This window comes from Laccaria bicolor, genomic scaffold (assembly GCF_000143565.1).
Source record: "Laccaria bicolor S238N-H82 LACBIscaffold_13 genomic scaffold, whole genome shotgun sequence".
NCBI lineage: Eukaryota > Fungi > Basidiomycota > Agaricomycetes > Agaricales > Hydnangiaceae > Laccaria > Laccaria bicolor.
The window spans coordinates 609,690-636,282 of record NW_001889884.1 but is presented as its reverse complement, the minus strand read 5'-3'; the positions used below and the strand labels follow the sequence as shown (position 1 = coordinate 636,282).

The 26,593-nt window shown below is 48.6% G+C and overlaps 8 protein-coding genes across 8 annotated transcripts; 7 read left to right on the top strand and 1 right to left on the bottom strand.

The window, feature by feature from the left end:
• Positions 1–5,644: 5,644 nt before the first annotated feature.
• LACBIDRAFT_298152 (uncharacterized protein) lies at positions 5,645–7,668 on the top strand (the record flags this gene model as incomplete). Its single annotated transcript, XM_001881633.1, has 3 exons — positions 5,645–6,421; positions 6,469–7,559; positions 7,617–7,668. The coding sequence occupies 3 exons, from the start codon at positions 5,645–5,647 to the stop codon at positions 7,666–7,668; spliced, it is 1,920 nt and encodes a 639-aa protein (XP_001881668.1).
• An 82-nt stretch (positions 7,669–7,750) lies between these two features.
• Positions 7,751–9,288, top strand: LACBIDRAFT_298151 (uncharacterized protein; the record flags this gene model as incomplete). Its single annotated transcript, XM_001881632.1, has 2 exons — positions 7,751–8,014; positions 8,062–9,288. 2 exons carry the CDS (start codon positions 7,751–7,753, stop codon positions 9,286–9,288), a joined length of 1,491 nt encoding a protein of 496 aa, XP_001881667.1.
• A 1,426-nt stretch (positions 9,289–10,714) lies between these two features.
• Positions 10,715–11,528, top strand: LACBIDRAFT_327634 (uncharacterized protein; the record flags this gene model as incomplete). Its single annotated transcript, XM_001881631.1, has 3 exons — positions 10,715–10,743; positions 10,800–10,929; positions 11,043–11,528. The coding sequence occupies 3 exons, from the start codon at positions 10,715–10,717 to the stop codon at positions 11,526–11,528; spliced, it is 645 nt and encodes a 214-aa protein (XP_001881666.1).
• Positions 11,529–15,238: 3,710 nt separating this feature from the next.
• On the top strand, positions 15,239–15,493 carry LACBIDRAFT_298148 (uncharacterized protein; the record flags this gene model as incomplete). The annotated part of the gene is made up of 1 exon (XM_001881630.1): positions 15,239–15,493. The coding sequence occupies one exon, from the start codon at positions 15,239–15,241 to the stop codon at positions 15,491–15,493; it is 255 nt and encodes an 84-aa protein (XP_001881665.1).
• A 362-nt stretch (positions 15,494–15,855) lies between these two features.
• LACBIDRAFT_298147 (uncharacterized protein) lies at positions 15,856–17,218 on the top strand (the record flags this gene model as incomplete). The annotated part of the gene is made up of 6 exons (XM_001881629.1): positions 15,856–16,199; positions 16,251–16,407; positions 16,464–16,490; positions 16,551–16,673; positions 16,731–16,992; positions 17,046–17,218. 6 exons carry the CDS (start codon positions 15,856–15,858, stop codon positions 17,216–17,218), a joined length of 1,086 nt encoding a protein of 361 aa, XP_001881664.1.
• Positions 17,219–17,440: 222 nt separating this feature from the next.
• On the top strand, positions 17,441–18,512 carry LACBIDRAFT_298146 (uncharacterized protein; the record flags this gene model as incomplete). The annotated part of the gene is made up of 6 exons (XM_001881628.1): positions 17,441–17,530; positions 17,583–17,606; positions 17,662–17,676; positions 17,727–17,851; positions 17,909–18,210; positions 18,259–18,512. 6 exons carry the CDS (start codon positions 17,441–17,443, stop codon positions 18,510–18,512), a joined length of 810 nt encoding a protein of 269 aa, XP_001881663.1.
• Positions 18,513–19,448: 936 nt separating this feature from the next.
• LACBIDRAFT_298145 (uncharacterized protein) lies at positions 19,449–19,707 on the bottom strand (the record flags this gene model as incomplete). The annotated part of the gene is made up of 2 exons (XM_001881457.1): positions 19,449–19,509; positions 19,568–19,707. The coding sequence occupies 2 exons, from the start codon at positions 19,705–19,707 to the stop codon at positions 19,449–19,451; spliced, it is 201 nt and encodes a 66-aa protein (XP_001881492.1).
• Positions 19,708–20,776: 1,069 nt separating this feature from the next.
• LACBIDRAFT_298144 (uncharacterized protein) lies at positions 20,777–21,013 on the top strand (the record flags this gene model as incomplete). Its single annotated transcript, XM_001881627.1, has 2 exons — positions 20,777–20,850; positions 20,905–21,013. The coding sequence occupies 2 exons, from the start codon at positions 20,777–20,779 to the stop codon at positions 21,011–21,013; spliced, it is 183 nt and encodes a 60-aa protein (XP_001881662.1).
• Between the last annotated feature and the right edge of the window lie 5,580 nt (positions 21,014–26,593).

Here is a 26,593-nt window from a genome sequence, read left to right as displayed (position 1 = left end):
TTTGCTGCCATAAAATATTTACACAACTACTGGTGCTTTTCTAATAGGTATAGATCGATAGAGGACATTTATACAATTCTAATGATACTAAATTTGTACATTCAAGCTTCTTCCCCCACCCCCTGAGCTGGAAAATATACCGGACATGGCCAAATTTTGACAAAGTCCAAACATCATTTGGCGCAAAAAAATTGTTTCAGTGGGGCACATGATGTCATTCAGCAGGGCAGCTACAAACTACTTTGGTCCATGCATTTACTACAATTGGGCAGGTGCATATTTTTTGTGCAAAATAAATGCCATAGGAATATAGTGACTTGGCACCCACTCACATGCACATTCACATTGGGCGCACTCGACATTTCATGCAAAAGAATAATGGGTGGAAATACACACTGAAAAATAACAGGTGCAGATGCATACTTAGTGCACACATTTGATGTGCATTCACATTGGGCACACTCTGACATGACATTTCATGCCCATTTCACATTGGGCGCACTCTGACATTGAAACAATGCTGGACACAGACTATTTGTGACCCTATCAAAGCACAAGGTACATACAGTGGCACTTGAAAGAATTGAGCCCCCTGTGGAGTGCAAAAGAATTGCGCCCCCTGTGGAGTGCAAAAGAATTGCATCCCTTATGGAGCTCAAAATAATTGTCCCCCCCATGGAATACAGATAATTTCGCCCCTTGTGGAGCTCAAGATAATTGCACCCCCTGTAGAGCTCAGAATAATTGCGCCCCCATAGAGCAGAAGTAATTGCGCCCTGGAGCACAAATAATTGCACCCTGGAGCACAAAAGAATTGCACCCCCCATGGAGCGCAAAAGAATTGCGTCTCTCATGGAGCTTGAAATAATTGCACCTCTAGAGTGCAAAAGTAATTGCACCCTGGAGCACAAATAATTGCGCCCTGGAGTGCAAAAGAATTGTGCCCCCCATGGAGCACAAAAGAATTGTGCCTCTCATGGAGCTTGAAATAATTGCACCTCTAGAGGGCAAAATAATTGCGCCCCCATAGAGTGCAAGTAATTGCGCCCTGGAGTGCAGAAGAATTGCGCCCCCCATGGAGCGCAAAAGAATTGTGCCTCTCATGGAGCTTGAAATAATTGCACCTCTAGAGCGCAAAATAATTGCACCCCCATAGAGCACAAGTAATTGCACCCTGGAGCACAAATAATTGCACCCTGGAGTGCAAAAGAATTGCACCCCCAATGGAGCACAAAAGAATTGCACCTCTCATGGAGCTTGAAATAATTGCACCTCTAGAGCACAAAATAATTGTGCCCCCCATGGAGCGCAAAAGAATTGTGCCTCTCGTGGAGCACAAAATAATTGCACAGGTTGGGACTCGCCAATGAGACCAATGGGCGCAGTGCATGGGTGCCATAAACCTCTGCCAAAGTGGGCTGACCCATTGTATGAGGGGCTTTTTTTCATGCCACCCATCCATGGCGAAAAATTCACCTGTTGTTGCCTGCAGGTGCAACAACAAGGCTGCTGTCAACACATTTGAATACTTACTTCACATACAACAGGTTAATAATATATCTATTTAACTTTCTCCTGTGTGGTCCCCCACAGTGGTACTAACAAGGCAGCACTCTGGTTAACTGCCTGAAAGAACGATGGGCGCAACAATGGGATCCGTGCAATTGGGTGCAACCCATGGGCGCCAGAGGCAAAGTGTGGGGAGCGGCAACTGTGCCAATAAAATCGTGCTGTTTGGTTCTGTTTGTTTCGCACCAAATAGTCAAATTCAGTGGTCGACAACTGTTATTTCACTTCAATCGATACGTAGGGACCAATTTACAAGTCTATGTTGTTTGTGGTGATATATAATATACTATTATGATTGAATTTAGTAGCCAAGTTCTATATCTGTGTCACTATACATGTCAGATGCATTTTCCTCTGGAATGTAGCCTTCCTATTCACTCCTCACGTCGAGTTGAGCTTCAAGCTCCTGCTGGTTTTGAGCTTTAGACATTCATATTGTGTTCCGGTCTGTTCTCCAAGTTGTCGGAGTGAATGTTGCGAAGGTTTGTCATTGACTGGGAAGTTTGCAATGTTGATCTTGACTTCTGGCCCAGTTTCCAAGTGTCTTTGCCCATGATATAATATACTTGTGGTTAACAAGTCAATATACGCAGAGGTAATGACGATTAGTGTTTGAAAGTCCGGTTTGGTCCGGTTTTTTGATGCCCAGGGGCGTTAACCAGTCTGCCTTTTTCCCAGAAGTCAAAAGACCAGACCGGACCGCAAAAAGACCGCAGACCGCGGTTTTTTGCGGTCTATAGACCGGTTTCGGTCTGCATCGGTTTTAACTGGTTTATGATCGGTCTTTAGGCCAATATTTTAAAATTATGAATCGGTAAATTTATTAACATCTCTAATAGCTTCAAAACGAGCCCAATAACGTTAAATTCCGTTAGGAATTGGTGCTTCTATAAAATAAGTCTGGTACATCTATTATTCCCAAAAGTAATTTACATTTTAATTCATATCTCTCTCGTTTTTTTACCAAATCGTACGTTCTTGGGTGCGTTTTAAAGGGTATTTAAGGGGCTACAAAAAACCGGTCCAAACCGGTCAAGACCGGTTCACGTTAACCGGTTTTTTTGCGGTCTTTACATTTCAAAAATAAAAGACTGTAACCGCAGGTCCGGTCTTTTGCGGTCTTGGTCCGGTCTGGTTACGGTCTTTTTCCAGTCACGAGACCGGACTTCCAAACACTAATGACGATAACGTGTTGCTGACACCGATAGTCGCGCTTTGGTCGCGCTTCAGTTACTTTCTTTATTGCAACACGTGATCATTGACGTGTCTTACCATGCCATTCCCCCGTCATGGATTGCTACCTCATCTGTAGAGGTATTCTTTCAAATTTTTGCAGGCACAAACTCATGGAGCGTAGGATGGATTTGTTCAGGACAGAATTTTATAAAGGGGTTTGGAAGGCTCAAAGTAAGATATTAACTGACAGAATATTTGTATTTTTGTGCTAAATTGTATACAAGCACCTTTACTTATGCTCCACCTACATATATCCACACTTAAAGTGGCAATCTACTGTTGTGTTGAAGTAAATACGAGCAGCTGAGACGATCGACCATTTTTTGATCAGGTCTTTGGTGATGGGAAAATTTGGCAGAGTTGAAAATTTGGCAGTGGGTTGCCGCTGGGCCGATCCGTCCTCTATGGGGCTCTGTTCGTGCGGCCCACCCATGTCGCATGGCCTATTTTAGAGTCTCGGCCCAGTCATTCCCAAGGCTGAATTCTTGACAGCTCGGCCGAGTCTGCTGGCCCGCTGTTGATGGGCGCCTGTCACACACCGCTGGCCCATCAGTGATGGACCCATTTGACTGCCCTAACTGCGCGTTCAAGTTGGCGCCTGCGTCAAGTAGTGCTTGGACTACTTTGGGATCTTTCTGTGATGCGGCGTATATGAGTGGGGTCATGTCGTCCCATGGCGCCTCGATATCGGCGCCAGCGTCAAGTAGGACTTTGATGAGCTTGGGGTTTGACCTGCCCCAAGCATCCGCCACGGCGTGCAAGGAACGATCCAATGGGGCTCCGTGTTCAACTAGCAGTTTAATTGCTGCGACACAGGCATTGTAGTAATGCGGATTGGTCCAATCGTGCTTGATGAGTTCATAGATGATATAGGCACGCTTTCTACCCTCAAGCACGAAATTGATGTCAGCACCTTCTTCAAGAAGGGCTTGGAGCACAAGAAGATCTTGGTGTGGGTTCATGTTGAAGTGGCCTAGGTTTTCTGCAGTTGCACGCACTGCAGTCTGTCCGGTGGTTTCGACGGTATTGGTGTCATACCCAAGACGGACGAGGCGTTGGATGAGCGAGATGTCTCCTGCCCACGCTGCAACGTGAAAGGGACTCCACCCCTCATACATTGTCCGGCGACGGACACCGATTCCTCGAACAGGTGGGTTTGGGATGTGCACACCAATGTCGAGCTGAATAGACATGAGATTGGAATTTGTCGCTGTGTTGATTGATCACTTACAAGTGCGACCAACCAGAAATGTGCATAACGTGTTCCGTAATTGCAGACGCGCTTCGCCATTTCGTCGTAGTCGTTTGTGTCAAAATTGGATTGCATTTGGAGGAGGAAGGCGAAGGTCGTGATGTTCAATCGCAGCTCTGGGGGTAATTTGGCAAAAAATGTGAGGGGACTCGGAGATGTTTCGGGATCCATGAGTCGTCTTCGGGTGAATTACAACCAACAAAAGGAAAGGGGTACATGGGCGAACGTCAGCGAGATATAAACATGTGGGAGAAGGAACTCACTTCAGCCGCAAGGGTAGCTACGTATAAGGCCCAACCACTGGCAGCTAGCCTATACGATGCCTACCTTCTAAAGGGTAGATGGTCTTCAAGCGCGGTGCTTCGTCGCGTAAATGCTAAGTTGGTGAAACAGATGTTAGGGGGATTGAATAATCTAATCAGCTGACAAAGCTTGAGCTTGACCGATCGTGCGATTCCGAGGTTGTAAAAGCACAACGTCGTCTATTCTTCTTCTTAACTGGACCATCTCTCTTTGTTAGACCGTTGTTATACTTATCCTATATCAGATTCAAAATCCTGGACTACGCAGCGACGATCGCAAGACACCGTAGCCACCCCACTTCCGATCACTCCATCATCATCTTTCAAATCACCATCGTCTGGGTCCACTAACACCTCTTGATGTCACGCTCGGCTCCTAGTACAACAACCCACAAAAACGAAGACGAAAAGATGGGCCTCAGTACACTTCCTTATGATCTCTTGCTAAACATAGCGAGTTACCTCGAGTTGCGCGACATACATGCTCTTCATTTGGTGAGTTTCCCATTGCTCGCTTTTCTATTTTTTTTTCCTTTTCTTCTCTCCCTTTTGCGCGGGTGGCTTTTTGGATTGGAGGGGCGCCATGGAGAAGATCCTCCATGCAGTGGGGGACGAGGGGGGTGGTCCCAGTTTGGCATTTCAGCGATTCAGGCTTGGTTTTGAAAGTCGCTCATACGATTCCCCACTATTCTCTTTGCTCGGGTCGGTTTTTGGATCGGATGTGGCCATGAAGGAGGAGATGGATGCTCCAAGTCGTGCCACTGGGTGGATAATCAGACGAGTGGGTGGGGCCACCTCTTTCCCTTTCGCTGGAGAGCGAATAATCGTGAACGTTACCATTGGCTGATGTCCCGCGAGGCCTTCTAGAAGTAATCGAGGGAGGGGGTGGTGTCTATCATATGCCAGTTTGGCATCCAGCCTCCAAATTTGGTTTTGAACTCGCTCATACGATTCCTCGCTACTTTCTTTTGTTGTTCTCTTTTTTTCTTCTCTTCCTTGGGTGGCTTTTTGGATCGAAAGGGGCCGTGGAGAAGATTGATGTTCCAAGCCGTGCCAGTGGGTAACCAGACGAGAGCGGTGTGATTCGTAAACGGTACCATTGGGTGACACGGCGCGCGAGGCTTTTGAGGAGTGATTGCAGGAAGGGGGTGCGGAAAACCTTTTGCGTCCTTCTCGTTCAGCAATCCCAGCTTCGTTTTCTTGACGAGCAACAGAAATACAATCTCAGCTAACTTTTTCCCTTCAGACATGTAAATCCCTACAAGACTTCTCCGTAACTCGGCCCATGTACCGCAACCTCGCCAACGACCTCCTCCACCGATGCCGTGCCCTCCCTCTCAAGGGCTTCCAACGCCTAACGGACCTAACCACTCCCCAACTCATCCGTTCCGTCAACAAAGCCACGCGCTACGAATCCGCATGGCGCACACGCGCACCGAGACCTATCAAAGGTGGCTCATACAGCTCCACAGGGATAAACGCACACTCGAATTACATGGACACGCTCCCTGCCAAGATCAACGACGAAAAGTGGTACAAAATCGTCAGCGCCCCTCCAGGCGAAGAAGTCGACTGGCTCTCACCTATAACGTCGAGCTACACCCTCTGCGCGACGAAGAGCGGGAAAGTCGTCTGTTGGGACATTGGGTCCGACACGTGCCTTGCGCAATGGAACCCGGGTTCGAGATGGGAGCTGTGGAAGTGCCGCGTGGAGTTTGAGGAGAGGACGGTGTTTTTTACGATGGCGAAGGTGTTGACGCCTGCGCCGGATGATGACCGGGTTATGAAGTTTGTGTTGATGCGGTTGACGTTTTTTGAGGGGAGTGGGGAGGGGGAGGAGGGGGTAGAAGAGGAGGGGCAGGAGGGAAGGGAGAGACCGGTTTTTGGGCATGTGGCCGAGTTTTGGACCAGGGGCGTTGTGATGAATGTTTTTCTGCTTGATCCTGGGGTGAGGTTGCTATCGGCCTTTGTGTGGGTATCGAGGTCGAATACGATTGGGCTTTATGTGTTGTTGGATTGGGAGGTTGCGGAGTATGTGTTTGTTGATACGGGGATTGAGTGTGTACGTGTCTCGGCTTTTATTTCGACTTGAGCTGATGTTCTTTATAGGTGGCATCGTCGAATTGGAGTTGTATCCTATATGACGAGAACATCGTCATACACTGCGAAGAGAGCGGCGCGGCTTACCAACATTTCTACCCACTATCGCTTTTACGGACGTACACGACAAAGCTAGCGAAGAAAGACTCGATACCGATCATTGCGCATGAAGTGCCACCTTCACGAACACTAACGAAGAAATTCATCTTTCCCGCCATACATGGCAACGACGACTTACCACCCGATACTAATAACCATAACCAACACCAACTCACCACCACCACGACTGCAGCAACGACGTCACCCACCCCAAACCCCAACCCATTCCCCTTCCCACCCTGGTACCCCGAAAGCGCACACTTTGTCCGACAATGGTGGCCCAGCCTACCCAACATCCCACGCGTAAGCTGCACAGTGGTCTTATTAGCGGAACACGATCAAGTGAGCCATCGCACGCGGTTCGTGCTCGCGCAACATTATTTCCGGGTGCCGGTCAATCATGTCGAATGGGATAACTATAATCTGTATGGGACTGCTTCTGGGCTTGGGGAGGCCGTCAATGGCGTGACCCATCCTCCTCCTCCTCCTCGCTCTTCCTCTTCCTCCTCTTCCGAGCCCCCGACCACATCCACCACGACGTTAAGCACCTCCGCGCAAATAGCACAAGACGACGGACTGATGCACCTCTGGTACGTCAGCACGCCATTCGAAGTTGTCCGCGTGTTCGACGCGATCTCTGAAGACGACGACGACGATGGAGGGACGCCTGATCGGCCTAGACCGTTGGTAGCTGTTGATTTTGGACATGCGGTTTGGATTGAGTATGGTGAGGGTGGGGAGGGGGATGGGGATGGGGAGGGTGAAGGCGATTTGAAGTGGTTGAGGTTTGTGACGTTTCCTGCGTTTAGGGATGAGTGGGAGTGTGAGAGGGATTTGGCGAGTGGGCAAGGAGGAGGAGGAGGAGGGAGAGGTGAAGTGAGGACGTTGGAGGTTCCTGATGAGTTGGATTTGAGTGCGGTTGAGACGATTAATATTGATCAGAGTCAGGGAGCGGTTATTCTTTCGGATAAGGATGGGAGGATTTTTATTTTGTGTTATGAGTAGGTGTGCTTTTTCAGTTATTTTGTCATTAATATCTTTTGCTGGCTTAGTTTTAGATTTCTAGTTGTCATATTCCATTGCTTTCCTATGTACCCCTCGCTACTATAGGTTCGTTCAAAGTAATATAGACAGTTTTCTGTGGAACCTCGTCGAGCGCTTCCACGACACGCTATCTTCCTATCGTGGGAAGATGATGCTGGCCCCTGCATCTACTTACACAAACCCCTTTCCTTTCGAGCAAACGGAGACCTCAAGATTCTGTATGACGATGGATTCCGCAACAGCTACCCTCGCCTTTTTTGCGAAGTTACCTCTGGAGCTGCGATGGAAAATTATGACCTTCGCCTTCCTCCTGCAAATGCAGGCCGAATTTGGCACAAATGACTACGACGAAATGGCGAAGCGTGTCTGCAACTACGGAATGTCTGGTGCACATTTCTGGCTGGCGGCGCTTGTGAGTGATCAATTCAGTGACAGATTCAGAATCTCATGTCTGTTCAGCTTGACATTGGCATGCACATCCCAAACCCACCGATTCAAGGAAAAGGTGTTGGTTTCTTCCGTACCCACGAATTGTATGATGGGTGGAGTCCCTTTCACGTCGCAGCGCAGGCAGGTAATATTCCGCTGATACAACGCCTCGTCCGTCTTGGCTATGACATCAATACTGTTGAGACCACTGGAGAGACTGCAGTGCGTGCAATTGCAGAAGAAATGGGCTATCACGACACGAGAGTGCACCAGGATCTTCTTGTGCTCCAAGCCCTCTTCAAAGAAGGTGCTGACATTAATTTTGTGCATAAAGAGGGAAAGTGTGCCCATATCATCTACGAACTCATCCGGCACGACTGGACCAAGCCGCAGCTCTACAATACATGTGTCGCAGCAATTAAACTGCTGGTAAAACATGGAGCCCCACTGGATCGTTCCTTGCACGCTGTGGCAGATGCTTGGGGCAGATCAAACCCCAAGCTTATCAAAGTGCTACTTGATGCCGGTGCAGGTATTGAAGAGCTATGGAATGGCATGACCCCGCTCGTGTATGCTGCATCACAGAAAGATCCCAAAGTAGTCCAAGCACTACTTGATGCAGGTGCCAGTTTGAATGTGGTTGGTACAGGAGAGGGTATCCTGTTTGCAGCAATCAGCCCTATCAAGGATCACTACGTTTATGCACCTACCACTGCTCAAACGTTGACAGTGCTCTGCAATGCTGGTGCAAACACAGCACAGCTGAATCATGACAACCACAGCGTCCTGTCCTTTGCGTTGACGGAATCTGGCTACAGTACAAAACGACATCGCACCTGGGACACTGTGCCGGCTGTGGTTGAAGCACTCTGCAAAGGTGGAGCAGATGTTAATATCCATCACCACAATGTCCCGTATGGGCCGAAGAAAGGCGACACTCCTTTGCATGTTGCCATTGATGCAAGTACTGGGAATCCTCGTGCCAGCTCTGTGGTGCGTTCTGAGTGTGTTGAGATATTGATCTTGCATGGTGCCGATGTCAATGCTAAAAATGACGCTGGACAAACACCTCTGCACTTGGCTGCTGCTGCACGAAACAACCTTGCTTGTGCACAAGTCCTTTTACAACATGGTGCCAAGCTGGACGTGAAGGATTCTGATGGAAATACGCCACTCATGCTGGCACAAGGTGAAGTGGTAGCTTTCCTCGCGGAACAGGAACATGAAGCAATGGGTACCAGAGAGATTACAGAATAGTGAGAAAATGTAGAGAAATTTACGTGATTGCTTGTTACTTTCAGTTACACCATCCATTCAACAACTAAGTACCTCCATGCATAACCACACAAACATCCTCAGGCTGTTCGAGAGCATAACTCTCATATCTGAAGCTGTTCGGGATGACCCTAGTCGCGTTTCCAGCTGAATTCTGATTGCTTTAGCAGACACTTGCCATGACGTTGCGCTCCATATGTACCACAACCTCGCCAACGGCCTCCTCCGTCGATGCCGCGCCCTTCCCCTCAAAGGCTTCCAACACCTAACGGACTTAACCACCCCCCAATTCATCTGCTCCCTCGACAAAGCCACACGCTGCACAACATCCGTGGTGAGCGGTGTTAGAAACACATACTCGTGACGTGTTTAGTGTTTGAAAGTCCGGTTAGGTTAGGTTATTGGGTGCCCAGGGGCTCTAACCGAGACCGAGACCGGTTAGGGTTCGTTCCCAGACCCAAAATAACCTAACTGGACTGAAGATAACCGATGAAAACCGGTTAGTTGCAGTTACTAACCGGTTAGGACCGAAAAAATAGAAAATCGATTAAAACGGCGTATATTTCTCATATTCCTTGCAGTAAACATTATTGCCATGCGTCGTAGCTTTAAAACAAGCCCAAGAACGCTAAATTCGGTGAAGAATTGACAATTTTATAATAATATTCTTGAAAGCCTACTATTTTAGCCAATAATTTAGAGATTTGACCATAACTCTGTCAGATTTTTAGTGTTTCTCATGCTTTTAGATGCATTTTGAAGGGGTATAATAGGGTTGGTTGTAACCGGTCATAACCGGTTTTTTAACAGTTAGTTAACCGCAAAATAACCGGTTATTTCATTTCCAGAATTGACTAACCACTAACTGCGGTCCAGTTTTTTTGCAGTTAGGTCCGGTCTGGTCTCGGTTATTTTCCAGTTAATTAACCTAACTTCCAAGCACTAGACGTGTTACCCTGGCGCCTTGTATGTCCTGGATCGGAAGTGTTGAATGGGATGTAGCAGAAGTCAGTGCATACCATTCACAAGAGGCAAGGACGGACAAAGTGGTCTAGATAGAAGGAGATGGCGCCGTCTGACACTGCTTATTCCTAAAGAGAGAGAAAGGAATGATGAGCCTGTGTGAGAAAGGGGAAGAGAAAGAGGATGTACAGATGATTTTCGGTTTGGGTCTGAAAGGGCTGAGTGATTCGAGGACTTTGTTGTATAGGCAGTCATTAGCTGTGAAACCAGTGACAAGGGTGACATGCTATAACATATACTTGGGTGAGCGATATATTTAGAGGAGCAGTGGTCACGGTGTAAAGCTCACAGAGATACTCTTGTGTGCCAAGAGCGGGCTCATTTTTACGCTTTCGTTGGGTTCTAATCCTAACCTTATGTTGACTATCTATGGTGTAGAATCTCTATGGATTTCGTATGGATTTTGAATTCGTTGTGAGATAGCAAGGCTAACGGCGTCAATGATCTCGTGGTCAAAACCGTGTGAACAGATATCTCAAGAAATGGACAACATCCGATGCCTGGAGGAATACTAGGAACGCCGACATGCGATACTTGTGCGATACCAGTGCATTACATCGCAAAAGAGTCATCCTTTCCAAGGACGCCTTGTCTTCACATGTGCGTGATCTACATACTATATTTATCCACGAGTTGGCAGCACTAATGTTGGGTCTTTCAAATAAGTTACTACGCCGACGTGATTTCAAGCCTACTTGCTCGACCTGTCCCAGGATAGAAATGCTGCAAAAAACGGCGAGTGTCTAGATTGCATCCTTATCGATCCAGGGGTATCTCATTCGTCCTGGCTCAGTTACGGAAAACCTCTGTTATGGTTGTGCTGCCGTTGTGCTCGTCCATATCGAGCCCAAAGGGAAACTGCATCCCCTAGCTATCACAGAGGTACATCCAGGCTTCAACGACCATCTTCAATTGCTGTATCAGCTCGGCAATTCCAGGAGATGAGTACTCAGACTGGCCGTTACGTTACGCAAAGATGTGCGCTCAAGTCTCGGATTGCCATGAAGTTGCTGTCCACCACAGCAGAGGAAATTTCCTATGCCTTCCTCAAGCCATCGTACAACAACTTCAACTGGACGAATCGCTATGTTCCCAATGATCTGCGGAAACGCGGCTTCCCACTGGAAGACTTGAACAAGGCCAAGTATTGCAACTATGGCTATGCACGCAATATTGCCTGCACCTGGGAAATTCTGTGAAAGTTTGTTAGCAAGGCATTAACAACTGCATATCCAGGTGGCGACACCCAAGTTGCAAACGACCCATCTGTTGCTGCCTTTTGTCAGGAAGTTCGCTCTGGCTCTTGGGGCCAGCAACCCAGCTTCCCTGAGATCAAGACGTTGGATGGGTTGCGACCATGTGTCCATGTCCGACATCGCCACAGCACACCGCGGTCAATTACTTGCAGCAGTATTACCAGACCTTCGTTCCCAATAAGCCATCGGCCCCCTGTGCGGCCAGACTTCCTCAGTCGTCGACGGAGCTCCAAGCTTGCGGGGAGCAGGATGTATTCAATATTGTTGGCCCTTCCCGTCCGTCGTCAACGAGATTGGCTGATAATGGCTCAAGACCTTACCTGTTGTTATTTGAGATGCTGGCGACCAAACGATCCTCCATTATGCGACGACGACCTGCAATGCATTTCCGGAGTCTGCATTATCGACTCCGGAAATCATCCGTGATGCTGCCAAAACACTGAATTTGAAGGAAGACCTTGAAGCGTTCCAGTATACTAAGCCAGGAACTTAACGATCAGAAAACGCGGTATTTTGTTCTGGATCCAAGCAAGACTGCAATATCGATTCTCATATAGTGTCACCCCTATTGTATGATATATGTAATTCTAGCGTTGAGGAGCGTTTAGTTAGATCTCCAAAGTGTTAGGAAAGGATCCGTACATGTTGCGTACATGTATGTAATCCTCAAAAGTCACATTGCGGCATACAACTTGACCACTTCTTTACTTCTACTATCCCAGGTTGCCGCAATCTTGCCAGAGATCTACGTCAATATGCCTACCTCTTACAGAATGTGAGCGATGAACAGCCCCAGCGACTCAGCGTACTCTCGATTGCCAAAGCTTCATCGTATGGCACCGCATCTATTGGGCTAAAGGACTCAAATCTCCTTGACAACGTGTCTAGTTCAAAGACGAGGAGAGGATATATGTGTTAGCAGCTTCACATACTACACCTTTGCACGCAGGTTGAATCACTGGCACAGGACAATCCAGAGATCTTCCCCAATTCCATGCCAAAGCCGGCAGTGACACACCTACCCCGTCTCCTACTCTTCAAAGTTTCAGCTTTTGAACTTTGCATATCACGAAACCCAAAACAAAAGACAGAACAAAACGAGGAAGACTTTTCATTTTGAACACGGATTCTTGCTACTTATCAAGACACTGAGGTTCCAACAAGGCAGAAGTGCTTGTTGAAACTAAGGACCTGCCCACCCATTTACCTCATCTTACCACCATCCCGCCGACGAGTGTCATCCCATGCCCCATTCCTATCCCGCTGCCTTTCCACTTGGACGCCTCGTCATTCTCCGCCCCCTTGAATGTTTTAATGCTAACTAAATGGCCATGTGCGTTCTGCATGTGAGATCTAGAAGACTTGTTGGCGTGTTCGCACAGACCTTGCAAGTGGGTGTGACGGCCAATGGGGACCTAGGGCGGGATTATGAGAGTGGGAGGTGAGAACGCGCGTCCGGAGAGAGAAATGTGGAAGGAGGATGACCCAGGAAGCTGGCTATGAAAAAGATCACAAAGCTGGACAAGACCTACGCAAAGCTCTCGGCAGGGACGTCACCTCCATGGACATGGAAGTTGTCAGAAGTTGCCATCATCCTTCCAGCCCTACGGTCTACCTACATGGAAGACGGGTAAGGGGACGCCAGAGTTTTGTCTGGGACCAGGAATAAGTCCCCAGAGAAGGCTAGTGAACGATGCAGTCCCGCATTCGGAGATGGTGTCGTTCCCCAAAGTGGTGTTGGGACGGTGAAGGACCTGCGTCCCCGCATGTGTCAAGGTTGAGGAAGAAGCCGAATGGAGATAGGCCTACACTGAAGTGGAGGAGGAAGAAGAGGGGTGATAGGAGGAGGATGGGGTCCTACTACAGGTGCTGGCGTTGGCGTTGGTGCTTAGCTGTGGTGTTGCAATCTGCAGGCAGCATGGTATCCGAGTCCAGCCTCATCCTCTATCTTACAACAGGAGAGGGAAATGCAATGTCTTCTGCCCCGCCGTACTCGCAGCTCTCTATCGAAGCACAGTGAGAGACACCTACCATTTTCAAACATCGTACGTGTTTCGGAATTCAAGTCAAAGATCCATGTTCATCGGCGTTATATCATAGGCAAATGCTATTTTGAGAAATACAGCATCGTCACCATCATTGGTCAGATGCCAGGCATGTGGGAAAACTACTCATGCGGTTGGGTTCATAGCACTCTGATCTCTTCCAAAACTGCCACTACCTCTTCGAAGCAGGATGGGCTGCTGAAGAAAATGTTACCACTTGTACCCATCCGCGTCGCGTCGCTGCCACATCTGTTGTGACAATAGTTGCTAATGGAGCAGGGTCTGTGTTGTGTGATGAGCCTGAGGTGTGTGCCATCATCCCAGTAATTCCTTTATCGTCACATCGACCTGCAGGTCAGCTATACTATCCGATTTGAAGATGTTATTGACAAAGAGAGGACCTCCGACCCGCATATGTTACATGACAGAAGGCATTCAACTTTCGTAGATCCTTTCCTGAGCCATTACAGCATAGGATTGGGCACTCCCACTGTATGTAAGTGTCCTGGACAGTTGCAGTCTGATATTTCTTCTGGCCTGAGCACGTACCAGGAACGCCCGAGGCGGAACTTTTTGCTAAGTACCGGTCTGATTTAGGCACAAAGGTACTTCTGGAGTTGTCTGGAACGTTCAACTCTTGCTCTTAAAGTCTTTCCTTGCTCTTGTCCTTCACCCTCTGTTTCCCATCATGGCAGATCCATTTTTCTTGCTCAAGGATGAGGAACTGTTCAGGGGATCTTCTCTAACAAGAAGGACACATCACAGCAGGCGAAATCTCTCGATCATTATGATGTCAGACCGTTAGTGATGTGCAAGGGTTTGTCAACCCTCCAAGGGTCAGGGGTAAGGGTCAGGAGGGTAAGGGTCAGGGTAAGGATTTTGTGACCCTCAATAAACCCTTGACCCTTCTGGAGGGTCAGGGGTTTTTCAGGGGTTTTTCAGGGGTTTCATTTCTCTAATATTAGGGTAAGTACTTCAGATAAAATGATTTTAAATCACATCAAATCAGATAAAATATCATCCAAAGAGGCCTCACTACCTTTGCAACACTTAGCATTGTTCAGAATACACTGAATTCCTCATATTTCATCAAAAATTTACTGAAAACCATGTGTACTGTCATAAATATACTTGAATGATGTATATTTCAAAGGCCTCTTGCTATTTATTTACTATCTATAAAGCTTGAGCAGTTATTTGCTCCAAACCCTTGTCCAAACCCTGCTGGGGTTTCTTACAGGACCCCGGTCAATAGCAGAAACGGTCTGATCCCGAAAATGGGGGTTTTGTCCGGACGCCATTTCGCAGTTTCTGTCCGGATTGTACCCGGCCTACCTCAAATTTTGTAAATTTGTCCGGGTTGGTGGATCTGGGGGTTTTTCGGCAAAAATTCATCCGGATTTGCAGATCTAGCCATTCCAGGGCGTAAAAATCGGCCCAGGTAGGCGCAAAGAGTCCAGAGACGCCCCCAGAGCTTCAACAGACAAGAATCAGTATTCTCGATCTATCTACAAAGTCCATGAGGTTCCTGGAATGGCTGACAGGCTATCCGGGCTTATTGAGCATAACAACTACAAAAACACGTGAAAAGTAAGGACAGTGCACAAAATGTTTAGTGCAAGGATCGAACACTCATTCTCAGGGAAGAGTGGCACACGCCATATCGCGCACTTCACGACTCAGCTAAGAGACCTTCTGTCCGGATTGCTGCCTGAGGGTGTATGTGCCCTGAGCAATCCTGTCCGGGCTGGGGTTCTGGCTAGTTTCAACGTTTGGTCACTTTCTGTCCGGACTGGCTCCCGGCCGATTTGCAAAAATCCAAATTTTTTGTCCGGATCGGGACCAGACCGTTTCTGCTATTGACCGGGGTCCTTTTCTTACCCTCCAACCCCTGAGATACCCTTACCCTTACCCTTCAAAACCCTTGACCCCAGCCAAGGGTCAAGGGTTTTGGAGGGTAAGGGTCAGGGTCAGCCTGAGTTGACCCCAGGGTTACCCCTGCTCATCACTACAGACCGTTTGACTTCCAGAATCTATCCGAAGCGAATCACTTTCACAATGTTCTATACGATACGGATGGCCGTACTCTCAGCGCTTCTGGCTGGCAGAGGGCAACTTTCTCAGCTTTTCGGGTCGTACCAATTTACAATCTGAACCCAAACCGCGTTGTTCCTGGATACGATGATTCCATCAAGAAGGCTGAGGTTGATCTAGCATATAAAACAATGCTGGGAAACCTATTGGCTGCAACTGAACCTGATCTCTCGTCTGACCCCCTCTTTACCGCCGGCAGCAAGAGAACGACAGGGCATGACTCAAAACCACTCGTTTCTGGAGCTCGGGCTATTTCAAACTTTCTATCCAACCCTTTCTTCACGTTTTTTACCGCTTTGCGTGACCTACGAACTCGTAGGCTTACTGAAAAAGATATCATTGAAGATGATAGTTCTGAGGAGGACGAAGGCATCAAGGGTGAACAGGGAAGCGAGGAGCTCCTTCATCGGTTCATGGAGGTTATCCTGGCCTATCACAACACGAGGCATCGCTTTAGCGAGGATCGGCTTTGGAGGTGATTTATCTGTTTGCTGCTCATCTACCTCTTACTCATTTGGATGCCAAGTACGCCCCACCATCTCAGCCTCGACGTCGCCGTAAAAGCTGAAAAGAAGGGCTTCATTAATTGTTCAGCCGTGGATGACGGATATCTTTACCTCAGTGGCTCCAGCAAGGTCACTGGGGGCAATCGGTTTTCGAAAATCCCTGTCGTCAGATATGAGGCTAGTTCCGTCCCCCTGCTGATATTTCCCTCATGTTCATCTACATGATTCCACAGGCGAAGACTTTGAATGTAATCGTCACTGTATGTATGCCATGCCCTCTTTTCCTCCGCAAAATTCGGACATTTCATATGTTATTTTAGGAAAAGAAAATAAAGCAGATCAAGAACGATTATGAAGCCACAGCCCAACAATTTGCTCAGATGTTATCCTGTATTCAGCTTGACACCGAATCAGCACCTCACATCGTTAGCAATGGCTTTGAGGTAGTTTATATCCACCACTGCCGCATGCATCTATCTCTCGGTTAACAACATGTTCAGGCATTCAGTATCCGGATCGCGCACACTTATCTCAGCATCGCTAGGGTGTATACTCCGAAGGCTTATTTGGAAGACATTTTGCACAACACACGCCCAAAGGAAAAGCCTTTCATCTACTTTCAAACAACGGAGAAGTTTGATCTCTTGACAAGTGGTGGTCGGGAGCATGCTGCAAAAGCAATTTGGGCTCTCCTTCTCCATCTCAAAAGTGGCAATGCACTCGTTGGTCGACTTGCATGGAATCGCCGTCAACCTGGAGGAAGTAGGGTGATTTCTTTCTGTAAACTGTGCCTCGCTGATTTGAATGTATGCTAGGCGTTCCGGTTTGGGGCTTGAAGAATCCTAAGGACACATGTTTCATAAATGCCATTTTCCAGTGTCTTGCTGGGACTACCGAGCTATTCGACTCAAGGGGACGACAGAAGTCGGTTATAGACTACATGCTAGAGAGCCGTTCACGAGCGATCGAGAAGACATACCTAGGATAGCTCGAAGTGGAGAACGGCACTCAGTGAGATGCTTGCGGAGCTAATCTATGCTTTGAGGGTGGGTGAGAGAACCGACGCTTTGCGAGACCAATTTGAAGTAAGTGCTTCGTCGGAATAGAAAAACCGTGAAGTCTTAAAACGTTGTAGGAATCGTATTTTGGGTATTAAAAAAATATGTCTCTGGACCATGGGCCACACGATGCGTGTCAATTTCTCAATTTCATGCTTTCTCAAGAATCAGAAGCGTTTAACTACTTGGCTCCTACATTCCGCGGAAAACTGAAGTCTGTCGTGATGTGCAACTGTCATCTGGTGAGACCATTTGTTCCAGTCGCGATCAGATTTAACTTATGTCACTCCCTAGCCTTTGAAATTGCCCGACAAAGAGGTAAGTTCCATTTATGTATGGTGAACCGACAGCTGATGTCCTCTATTAATTCTAGAGAAAACCCACAGCAGTGAGCATGATTGCCGAAGTCACGATTTGATTGGCTAATTTTTGACACAGCATATCTCCGAATTGCCGTTCTACGTTCTTGAGCTTTCCCCAGACTCCACTCAACTACCAAAATCTGGAGTTCCTGTCAACATAGCTAGTATCATCGAAAGCAGCCTGCTGATACGCGGAAGTTTGTACGTTGTGCCTCCGTTTACTTGCGATGACATCGTGTTCAACTTTTGAGTCGACAGTGTATGCCCTACCATAAAGGGACCATCCTCGGTTGCTGAGCAGACGAAGTCGTTTACGCAGCTGCCTCGGGTGCTCATCATATCACTTCACCGCTTCGAGATCAATGTTTACAATGCGTCCAAAGGCAAGAAATCCCGCGAAAGGGTCACCCTGTTCGGCAATGATGTTCTTGCCCCACTTGATGGTGGTAGCACAAAGAAGTACCATCTCTACGCAGTAGTGGCTCATACGACCGATGATAAGAACCCCAGCAAGGAGCTGGATGTTACGTTTGGCTCCAAAGGAGTTGCAATTGGTCAATGTAAGCTTCCTTCTAGCGTACCCTTGCACTCATCAAACATATGAACAGATATTGCATATGTACAGTATGGCCCCAAGGATAAACAGCAGTGGTATGAATGCACGGACGGTAAATCCACGGATGGTGAACGCACGTATAGTGAAGTCAAGGCTGTCAACCCTGAAACAAATCCTGTCCTCAAAGTAGGTGGCGATCACAGGAAATTCTTTTGTGCATCCGTTGATAGCTCTGCTTTTCAGGAATTCATTGAAAGGAACGCCCAATTGCTCTTCTACAGAGAAGTCGATGAGATTTCTACGTAATGGCTAGCTGTTATGAATGGCAATGCAACTGTGGTTTCAATTTGATATGCGTGGCCAAGCAGCCAGATAATCTCTGAGAATGTTGGATTGGTGCAAAAGCTTCCGTCCATGAGCATAACGTGTAGCAGCATCAGCAGCTCCGGGAGTTCATCAATGCCATGCATTGTCGTCTTTGTACCGGGGGTAACAATTGTCCCGAACCCCCTGTAGTGATCCGCTCTGGGAGCCTGGGCAGGGGTGAACGTAGTTGGCTCACGAGCGAGCCATGCATACGCCGTTGGAAAACTCTAATGATGGCGGGTGAGCAAGCCAAATTATACGTCTGAAGCTAGGGGGTTGGAAGCGTCGCAAGAAAGATGGCTGCTGCAATGAAAGGGATCGATGGAAGAAGCAGAGACGACTCCGACGATGGAAGGTTGATGCCGTTGCCTTTTCGCACTGGCATGGGGGTCATTAGCTCTCATGTTGTCACAGAGATGGTGACGTGATCGTTTTCTGCAGAAGATGGGCAGATATTTCTGGCGTGTCTTTGAGCAAAAGTAGCGACGCCGCTGATAGAGTCCAAGGTGAAGATGCAACGCGGGGAACGATCCACAATAGGCAGTTGTGAGCCTGCATGGTATCAGCAAATAGAAAGAGAAGGGGGGGTACCAGTTCACGTACGATTCTTGAATGACCACAGGGCTCATCATCCACGAGGTGGCACGAATCAAATACGTTGGAACTTCCTCTGAATTTCTACGTATTTCCAAATCAGCAGAAGGTGACTTACATGACAAAAAAACGCACATACCTTCATCCCTCTTGAAAGAAAATTCCGCTACTTCGCCCGTTCTGCCAGGTTCAGGCTCTACGAACGCCGGACACGTCAAACCCACTGTGTCAAAACCAACAGAAGGGAAAAACTTACATAAATACCATCAACACCCCGTCCTTCTAGTATTGATGTTTGAACATAGCTTTCGCCAGAATTTTCCCTCTCAAACCCTCGCGTTTTCTACACCAAAAGATCGTGTAAGTCATCGGAAGAATTAGGATTGTAGTGAAACACTGACAGCATGCAAGAAGACGGCTCCAACGGACGCGGAACGTTACAATGTCGAGAGATCACGACCGTCCGCCATTGTGAAAACACAGTCACTGTCAAGACGTTAAAGGTAGGAGGCGGCGTCGTCCAAACGACCTTTGATTCCATAGCAGTGGTTACAATGAGAAAAATGAACGTTGCTAGACGATTTCTGGGAGCCTCTGCGACTTCAGTGGCTTGCGAAATTGTCCACGAGCAGGTTACGAGAAAGAAAGCCTGTTCACCGCACAACAAGTGAAAGGTTGAGCATAAGTTGGTTGGGGTAAGGGAGAAAGTAAAGCACCTTGAAGCACGGTCATTTTGCTTCCACCAATTTTTGCCATTTGAAGTCGGAATCGACAACGCGTTGAATAAGTGTTCTTGGAGTGAAGAGGTTGGCCATCGGAGCGAGGAACTTGGTCGTTTTAGATCTGCCGGAGGTGTTTCGTTTGACGAGTGAAAAGAGGGCAAAAAGGACTGACAAACCCGTGTTTCAACCGTTGCTCATAATTTTATTCATTTTCTTTGTTTCTGGGGCCAAAGCGAAGAGAGTTCTTCGTGTATTTAGCTCCCTATCGCGTCAAAACCGCAAAGCGGCGGTCGTAATCGTGGATGAAAGGCAACTTGTGACTGTCCACATTTACTAGTCACCTCCTCATCTTGACCTCCATCGTCTTCTTCGTCCTAGGGAGCTACCCTGTCCTATTCAGCGCATTCTTGCCGTTATCTGGAATACGAGTAACGTCTTGCCTCTATGCCACTAGGGAGGAAGGTCTAACCTTTCGGCCGACTAGCTTCTCGACGCCCTTGCGCAGGATGCCCACTATAAGTACTTCATTCTCCTGCTTGTGCCGACCGGGTCGTACTTTGTGATTGCGAACTGGGTAGGGTGGCAGTACTATCAGAACTCATAGAAGGTGAGCGCATATTTGCGTGTCTTGACTCAACTCACCTTCGAAAGAGGTAGCGTGCCGTCTGCTCGACTCTGCGTACACGCAGATGGAAAGGTGCGCCAACGAAAAGCCCATGCGTCACTGCCTTTCCTTCAATCCCAGTCGCAAAACACGTTAGCGAAACTATACTCCAAACCTTCATCGTGCCTCTCAATATTTCGGTGGACAGCTACGCATTTAGCAGTTGCAAGGCCACTCTGACTCCCATCTATAGGCTGCTTGACCCCATATCACGGCAATTAATCATGAACCTCCGCTGGCTGGAATCAGCCATCCCAGCTTCGACCATGCAAGCATGGGTTACACGGGAAGGGAAACCGTAAGTACTTCAACTACGTCTACACTCCCTTTTTGACCTTTGTATTCTCGATAGGGTATACACGGAAGCTCTTGCCAATTTCGCAAAATATCCCATCTTCCCAAATTCTGCGATCAAGTTGGCGGTGGTTCCGACTCTAAAACGAGTTTCCGGCAAGCTATAACAGGGCGCGTATGCATACTTGAAATAACATGCACTGGACTGATGCTCTCCTAATGTAGGGGCACTAGTGGGAGTTTGGTGTTCCTTCATAGAAAGACGACAAACGAAGTGACGTTGACATCGAATTTCTTGATGTTTTTGCGTTTGAAAGATGGGAGGTGCGACCTATTCATTTTCATAACTTCTCTCAGTCGTGAACATCTCATTCAGACGATAGTGCACTACATGGTCTCCTCCGAGTCAGCACAAAACGCGACCTGTCCGTGTATCATTCTTACTCCAGCGAAGTGGTCTCATGACGACCGTTGGGTATGTAAGGTATAACGACCCGTCTGGATGATTTCTCAAGTATCCGCAAACAAGGCCCTTTGTAGATAACGTCTACGGGGTTTCCGTTCCTCCTTCATTCACCTCATGAACAGCTCTGGGAGTTGTTATTGCAGTATCTGCACCTTACGGAGGTGGTGTTAGCTGCCACGATCTGGGTCGACCTAACTCTTTCTTCAGGAGCGACAAATGGACTTGGTCGACCTTTTAGGCTTCCTCTCCATGCTATGAACCATGGAGCTTGGCAAAGTTAGTTCTAACACATTTCTAGTCGTTTTCCGCTGACTTGGAGAACTAGGAATACTCCACAGAGCATCTCGGTAAAACTCAAACGGCCATGCTCGAAGCTCTGTTAGACTACGGTCTGAAATGGCGGCGCAAGGTTGGTCTCACACCCCTCATACTACCCTCACTCTCAACCAATATTATAAGTAGCCATCTTCAAAGTTCAAAACGTTTCCCGCCTTGCTACAACATTAACATCCTGGTCAGACTTTCAAGATCTTTTCACAAGCCTCCGGCGCACAGTTGCCGTGTATGGTAGGTTGCTGGGGACACTTTTGTGAGTCTTTTGTCGCCACTGACCGAAGTCTTGACGTCAAGTTCCCAGCGCCCGGAGGCTCCTCATTGTCCTGTGACGGGCCTGAGATTCGATTCCCTGATCCGGAAACCACTCTTATTGTCTTCCGGAATGACCAAACAAAGGCAAATAGCCGATCTTCCTCTTTGTCTCCTTGCAACAAAAGAGAAATGGAAATTCGAAGACTCTTCTCTGTCGTTCAAGCTCTTCACGCTCGTTGAACGATGCGTCGCAGCAAGGCTCTCGCTGTTGATACCAACGAGCTCGTATACGAACTTGCGATAACTCCACGATCTTCCATTGACTCTGACATCAAGCTCACGGACATCAAGCACGATGATACTCTACCTACACTCGCTCCTCAACCACCTGCGCAACCCACTATCACTCCCTCTATTCGCCTCCTTTATTCTCTCATTTCAAAGAAACACTTCCTCTGCCTTCTCATCCCTGCCATTCTTTCATCCGTCATTGCCGGTGGCATAGCGCCTTTCATGACCTATGTCATTGGCCAGGCCTTTGACGCTTTCGCCACCTTTAATCGTGCTCCCAATCCACCGGAAGCAGCCAAGGAACAGCTCTTACGTGGTGTAGGTTTAGCCGCACTCGAGCTCATCGGACTTGCTGTTGGCTCGCTCGCCCTGGGCAGTATCACCTCGTCTTTGTGGATATGGACCGGAGAAATGAACGTCAAAGCACTGCGCAAGGCTGTCTATGACGCTGTAACTCACAAGGATATGGTTTGGTTTGACACCCATATGGGTGCTACCGATGCTACTGTCCAAACCGAGGGTGATGGCCCAATCGGTGCTGGCGGTCTCATGGCCAAATTTACCAGGTTTGCGTTTTTTTTTTCTTCAGCAAACTTTTATTGTTCAATCTGACAAACGATTTCAGAGAAACTGATGACGTTCGAATGGCGACGTCTCTTGCATCCGGTACCCTCGTTCAATACCTCACTACGTGCCTTACCTGCCTCATTCTCGCCTTCATGCGCTCCTGGGCACTCACCCTCGTTATTTTATCGGCAGTTCCACTCCTAATGTTCATCCAGGGCCTCTCCCAAGGCTTCGCCTCACCTCTCCTCGCCTCTGAGCGCCAGCATACCGCCATCGCAGCAACCATCATCGACCGCGCCATCACTGCTATATCCACCGTCAAAGCCTTCAACGCCGCCTCGCACGAACACGAACGCGCCACCTCCTCATTTGTGCGTCTCCAGGCCGCGTCACAGCGGCTCAACGCAGTCTGGGGGATGACCTCGGCTCTCGCCCAGTTCGTTATGATGGGGATGTTCGTCCAGGGCTTCTGGTTCGGCTCCAAATTGGTCAGAGATGGCAAGGTATCCGCTGGAGATGTCATGGCCGTCTTCTGGGCGTGCCTTATCGCCACGAGTAACCTGCAAATGTGCATCCCTCAGTTCATCCCCCTCGCCAAGAGGAAAATTCGCCATGGTCTCCCTTTGTTCTCTCGTCTCCTCTGATGAGGTCCCACCACCACCAACAGTTTTGCACGAATCTGTTCACATCCCCTTCCGCATTTTCCACCACACACACCATTCCGCCTCGCAACTCCCCGCGCAGCTTCGAAAAATTCACCCCAACAAGATGCTACGGTGAACTCGCGCTCAACAACGTCACCTTTGCCTATCCCTCCCGGCCCACCATTCCCGTCTTGTCCAACGTTTCGCTCTACCTCCCAGCCAACGAAACGACATTCATCGTTGGATCTTCTGGCTCTGGAAAGTCCACTGTTGCACAGCTTCTTTTGAGGATGTACGAGCCCCAGTTTGGAGAGGTCAGCCTTGATGAGCAGGATATGCGTTTTCTGGACGAGGAGTGGATGCAGGAGCAGATAGCTGGTGTTAGTCAGGGTGGGGTTGTTATCCTGGATGGGAAGAGCGTTTGCGATAATGTTGCGGCTAGTGTTTGGGGGAAGCGTGGAGTGTCAAGGACGGAGGTTGAGGATGCTTGTCGAGCTGCGCTCATGCACGAGTTTGTTAGGGACTTGCCAGATGGGTACGAGACGGTTTTGGGTGGAGGAGCGGGAGGAGTTGGGCTTAGTGGTGGTCAGAAGCAGCGCTTGGCTATTGCTCGTGCTCGGTTAAGGAATCCAGCGGTTTTGATACTTGGTATGTTTTTGACTCTCTTTTTTTTCAATTTAGATACTCACTGTGTTTGAATAGATGAAGCGACTTCTGCGCTGGACGCTACATCTCGCATTCTCGTGTTCGAAGCTATCAAATTATGGAGGCAGAATAAGACCACCATTGTTATCACACATGATCTGTCGCAGATCACCCCTGAAGATTTCGTTTATGTTCTCAAGGGCGGACAGGTTGTCGAGCAGGGATACCGATATGACTTGGAGAGCATGCCTTCTTCTCCTCTGAACCCTAATGCAGACGAGGAGGAAGAGGAGGGCAAGGGCGAGTTCCGCAAAATGATGGAAGCTCAACAAGAGACGGGCGGATATCTTCCTGTGAAGGAGGTGGAGGATGAGAACGCCAAAGACCGTGGTGACTCTCCTTCTTTCGAAGAGAATCCTGAGACGGACTCACAGCAAAGTCACCCCGCTCCTGCTCACCTGAAGCACCAAAGCGTCGCCATCCGCCCTCTGACGTTGGGTAATTGGATGTTTGATGTCGTTGCTGATCTGGTCTCGACTCAAGTTCCAAGTGCAGCCGTCACCACTCAACGACCCCCGTCCAGGGTCAACCGGCTTACGTTCTCGCCAACACCACCATCTCAGCTCCAGATCGTTATCCCCTCTGACGGCCCACGACGACCTTTGAGCATCCAGATTCCCTCGCCCACTACACCGACTGCTGCCTATACTGTTGCCAGCAGGCGGTTCAGCTTGCCGTTTACGCCTACATCTCCAACTTTTGTTCCTACTGATAGGTCGGCAATGTTATCTAAGGCATTTGACGACGATGACGATGAGGGTTTTGAGAAGGAGAAGCAGGTGATTGGACGAAGTGCCTCATGCGCTCGAAACGGACGACACCCTACGCTTAGGAGGGTTGCTCGGACACGGTGGGATGCGGAGAAGATCTCTTCTGGGGTCAGTCTCAAACTCGACAACTCTGCTTCTGACTCTTCCCCCGACGAAGGACTGGAGGTAGAACGGTTAGGATTCTGGGCCCTCATGCGCAACGTTTACCCTACAATCCCTCACAAACCTTTCCTCTTCCTTGGACTCATCGTCTGCTGCCTCTCTGGAGCCATGACACCCATCTTCTCCTACTTGCTCTCCCGCTTACTCTATGAAGTTGCCATTGGCGCAAGGGACGTGGCCACAATTAACAAATTCGGTGGAATAGTCCTCAGCATCGCAGCCATCGACGGCATCCTTCTTGGCTCAAAGTACTTCATCATGGAGTCTTGCGGCATGGCGTGGATAACGCACATCAGGGGCTTCGCCCTCTCCAAGGTCTTGGCGCAGGACAAGAAGTACTTTGACAAGTCAGCAAATGCCCCGACGCGGATGGTGCAGGTGTTGGTGAAGGACGGTGATGACGCGCGCAATTTAGTGTCTGTGGTGTGGGGTCAGTTTTGTGTCGTGGGCACGATGTTGGGGGTGGGGCTGGTGTGGGCTTTGGTGAGGGGGTGGCAGTTGACTTTGGTTGGGTTTGCTGTTGCGCCTGTCTTTGCGGTGACTATGATGGTGCAGACTAGGCTGGTGTCGAGGTGTGAGATAAGGAATAAGAGGGCGAGGGAGGAGGTTGCGAAGGTGTATTATGAAGTAAGCTTTTTTCTTTCTTTTTCGATCCAGGAAGAAGAAACTGATTGTGTGGATGTTTGCAGACTATCTCCAATATCCGTGGGATCAGGTGTATGGCGTTTGAGGGTATCTTTAGGTCACAGTTTGACGCTGCGACTGACAAAGCTCTCATTACTGGCGTTATGGGAGCTTTTGTTGAAGGCTGCACCTACGGGCTGGCAAGTGGCCTCATCTACCTCGCTGAAGCGCTCCTTTTTTATGTTGGGGCCATTCTCATTTCGCGGGGAACGTACACCTACCTTCAGATGGTTGAGGTCCTCAATCTTGTGGTGTTCAGTGTGACGATTGGCTCTCAACTGATGGCTTTTAGTGCGTCTCACGTTTTTCGCGAAAACAAAAAATGATACTGAGTGTTTGGCTTTCACTCACAGCTGAGAAGATTGCGAAATCTGTGGAAGCTACGAACGACCTCAACAAGCTCATCCAGCTCGACGTCTCGTCCACCGATGAATCGCGAGGTGTCCTGCGACCTGAACTGGCTGGTAACATCACCTTCAACAATGTTCAGTTCTCCTACCCGGAGAGGCCGGAAGCTACCATCCTCAAGAATGTCAACCTCACCATTGAGGATGGCGAATGTGTCGCGATCGTTGGTTCTTCGGGCTCTGGCAAATCTACCATCGCCTCCCTACTCCAACGCCTCTACGAGCCTAGCTCTGGTTCAGTTGCTATTGGCCTCAATGAACTTCGTGACGTTGAAATCAAGCACCTCCGGGACCACGTCTCCGTGGTGTCTCAGCACCCCAACCTCTTTGACGCTACCATTGCTGAGAACATCCGATACGGCAACCCAGCTGTCTCTGAGGTTGACATACGCCGCGCAGCTAAAGCGGCTCACGTCCACGAATTTATCATGTCTCTCCCTCATGGCTACGACACACTTGTTGG